This window comes from Selaginella moellendorffii, unplaced genomic scaffold (assembly GCF_000143415.4).
Source record: "Selaginella moellendorffii unplaced genomic scaffold, v1.0 SELMOscaffold_27, whole genome shotgun sequence".
In the NCBI taxonomy this organism is placed as follows: Eukaryota; Viridiplantae; Streptophyta; class Lycopodiopsida; order Selaginellales; family Selaginellaceae; genus Selaginella; species Selaginella moellendorffii.
In genome coordinates, this window is record NW_003314288.1 from 634,931 (window position 1) to 638,474 (window position 3,544).

General features: G+C 51.9%; 1 protein-coding gene across 1 annotated transcript; it reads left to right on the forward strand.

Annotated features, from left to right (window-relative positions):
• The first annotated feature begins 1,813 nt into the window (after nucleotides 1-1,813).
• Nucleotides 1,814-3,238, forward strand: LOC112348226 (pentatricopeptide repeat-containing protein At2g41080-like). Its single transcript, XM_024680375.1, has one exon. The coding sequence runs from the start codon at nucleotides 1,950-1,952 to the stop codon at nucleotides 3,042-3,044; it is 1,095 nt and encodes a 364-aa protein (XP_024536143.1). The 5' UTR covers nucleotides 1,814-1,949; the 3' UTR covers nucleotides 3,045-3,238.
• The last annotated feature ends 306 nt before the right edge of the window (nucleotides 3,239-3,544 follow it).

Genomic DNA, 3,544 nt, shown 5'->3' on the forward strand with positions numbered 1-3,544 from the left:
CCCATGAAGCTGTGCTCAAGAGTGATGAGCACAAAAGCAACATCTACTTGTTGACGGGATTGATCGATATGTACTGCAAGTGTGGCGAGCTTGAGGAGGCTCGCAAGATTTTCGACTCCATGGGAACCCGGAGTGTTGTGTCCTACAACGCGATCATCCACGGCTGCGGCTCGAACGGGCAAGCTGAAGTTGCTCTGGAGTACTACTCTGCCCTGAGAGCTTGTACCACCATTCAACCCAACGATCGGACACATGTCGCGGTGATCAGCGCCTGCTCCAGACTTGCTACCGAATCCAGCGAGAAGAGGGAGAGAGCTCTACGCATCGGGATGGAGATCCATTCAATGCTGAGCAAGGAGAAGAAACAGCTAGATCTGTTCGTGGCGACTTGCCTGGTAGACATGTACTGCAAGTGTGGCGAGCTTGAGGAGGCTCGCAAGATTTTCCACTCCATGGGAACTCGGAGTGTTGTGTCCTACAACGCGATCATCCAGGGCTGCGGCTCGAACGGACAAGCTGAACTTGCTCTGGAGTACTACTCTGCCCTGAGAGCTGATAACACCATTCAACCCGACGATCGGACACATGTCGCAGTGATCAGCGCCTGCTCCACACTTGCTACCGAATCCAGCGAGAAGAGGGAGAGAGCTCTACGCATCGGGATGGAAGTCCATTCAGTACTGAGCAAGGAGAAGAAACATCTAGGTTTGTACATGGCGACTTGCCTGGTAGACATGTACTGCAAGTGTGGCGAGCTTGAGGAGGCTCGCAAGATTTTCCACTCCATGGGAACTCGGAGTGTTGTGTCCTACACCGCGATCATCCAGGGCTGCAACACGAACGGGCAAGCTGAACTTGCTCTGGAGTACTACTCTGCCCTGAGAGTTGATAACACCATTCAACCCGACGATCGGACACATGTCGCGGTGATCAGCGCCTGTTCCACACTTGCTACGGAATCCAGCGAGAAGAGGGAGAGAGCTCTACGCATCGGGATGGAAGTCCATTCAGTACTGAGCAAGGAGAAGAAACATCTAGGTCTGTACATGGCGACTTGCCTGGTAGACATGTACTGCAAGTGTGGCGAGCTTGAGGAGGCTTGCAAGATTTTCCACTCCATGGGAACTCGGAGTGTTGTGTCCTACACCGCGATCATCCAGGGCTGCAACACGAACGGGCGAGCTGAACTTGCTCTGGAGTACTACTCTGCCCTGAGAGCTGATAACACCATTCAACCCGACGATTGGACTCATGTCGTGGTGATCAGCGCCTGCTCCACACTTGCTACCGAATCCAGCGAGAAGAGGGAGAGAGCTCTATGCATCGGGATGGAGATCCATTCAATGCTGAGCAAGGAGAAGAAACAGCTAGATCTGTTCGTGGCGAATTGCCTGGTAGACATGTACTGCAAGTGTGGCGAGCTTGAGGAGGCTCGCAAGATTTTCCACTCCATGGGAACTCGGACTGTTGTGTCCTACACCGCGATCATCCAGGGCTGCAACACGAACGGGCGACCTGAACTTGCTCTGGAGTACTACTCTGCCCTGAGAGCTGATAACACCATTCAACCCGACGATCAGACTTATGTCGTAGTGATCAGCGCCTGCTCCACACTTGCTACTGAATCCAGCGAGAAGAGGGAGAGAGCTCTACGCATCGGGATGGAGATCCATTCAATGCTGAGCAAGGAGAAGAAACAGCTAGATCTGTTCGTGGCGAATTGCCTGGTAGACATGTACTGCAAGTGTGGCGAGCTTGAGGAGGCTCGCAAGATTTTCCACTCTATGGGAACTCGGAGTGTTGTGTCCTACACCGCGATCATCCAGGGCTGCAACACGAACGGGCAAGCTGAACTTGCTCTGGAGTACTACTCTGCCCTGAGAGCTGATAACACCATTCAAGCTAATGCTTGCACCTACACCTGCGTCCTTGTTGCTTGCGGGAGTGTGATGGCGATCAAGCTCGGGAGGGAGATTCACCAGCTGGCGAAGCATGAAGGGCTGCTGAAAAACAATCCAGTTCTGGGCTCCAGCCTGGTGAGCTTCTACGGCAAATGCGGCGATGTTGATTCTGCTCAGGAAGCGTTTGACGAGTGCCGAGCTCGGGACAACACGGGTCTCTGGAACTCTCTCATACAGGCTTACACTCTCCAGGGCCGATCGATCGAGGCCTTGGAGCGTTTCTATTCCATGATTCAGGAGGAGGGCTGTAAAGCTGACAATGTGAGTTTTGTGTCGGTGTTGAACGCTTGCAGCCATGGTGGTCTGGTCGGGAAAGGAAGGCAGCTTCTGGATGAAATGCCCAAGCAGTATGGAGTCAAGCCACGTCTGGAGCATTATGTGTGCCTGATCGATATGCTTGGGCGAGCTAACCTCCTCGACGAAGCTGTGAGAGTTCTCAGAGCCATGCCTTTTGAACCGGATGCAGTGGTTTGGACGTCCCTGCTCGGAGCCTGCCGGAAGTGGAAGAATTACACGATCGGCAAACTTGCGTTTGAGCGTCTTGTGGAGATGGATCCCAAGAGTGGCACGCCCTACGCATTGATGGCCAATATATTTGGAAACCTGGGGATGCTCAGTGAAAGGGCTGCTGTTGTGGAGAGAATGAGAGGTGAAGGCGGCTTCAGGGAGCCCGGGAGAAGCTGGTGGACGGATGTTAGCTCAGGAAAAGTGCATTCTTTTTCTGTTGGGGATAGGAGTCACTCACAGAGCGACGAGATTGCGGCCAAGCTCAAGCAATTGTTGCTTAAAATGAAAGAGGAGGGGTATGCGAGCGATGTGATCAACGTTCTAAAAGACATACCCGAGGAAGAGAAAGAGGATCACCTGTGCGGCCACAGTGAGAAGCTTGCGCTGGGGTGTGCTCTGGTGAACTCGCACCAGAAGGAGACCATCAGAATTGTGAAAAATCTCCGAGTTTGTGACGATTGCCATGCGGCCACTGCTCTCATCTCTAAGCTGGAAAAAAGGCTAATCATCTGCAAAGATGCCAGTCGGGTTCATGTGTTCCAGGATGGCAGATGTTCCTGTGACAACTACTTTTGAAAACATGTCATTGCTCTTTCTTGCAGTTATCCCTGGTTTTAAACCCTCTGTGAGTCAAGCAGAAACATGGGCCGCTGAGTGATCATACCGCCGTCAGCCTGAACTTCACGGAGAAAAAATTAACATTTAAAAGTTAAAACTATGCAAAAGGAGGATGACACGTTGTCTTAAATTTAAATTTCTTTTTGGTAGCAGAATCGTGACTAAACCTGCCAACAGGTGCCCCAAAACGGAGCGCCCAGATTCAGATAATAAGCCTTAGTATGAAGACTTGCCGGTACCCAAACTCTTTGCTGATAGCAAGTACCGCCTCATGTTCCGGGAGCAAGGTGATGGTGGCTTGCGGCATGACCAACTTTGGGTTTGTGCTCCTAGAGCACGTTGAAGACGTGTGGAAGCTGGTGACGATGGCATTTGTTTCTTGCGACATACTCACCAGTTCCTCGGCGACATCTTCCTTCCAGATTTTTTGAGCTTGTCGTGAGTGGTGACTTGCTTGC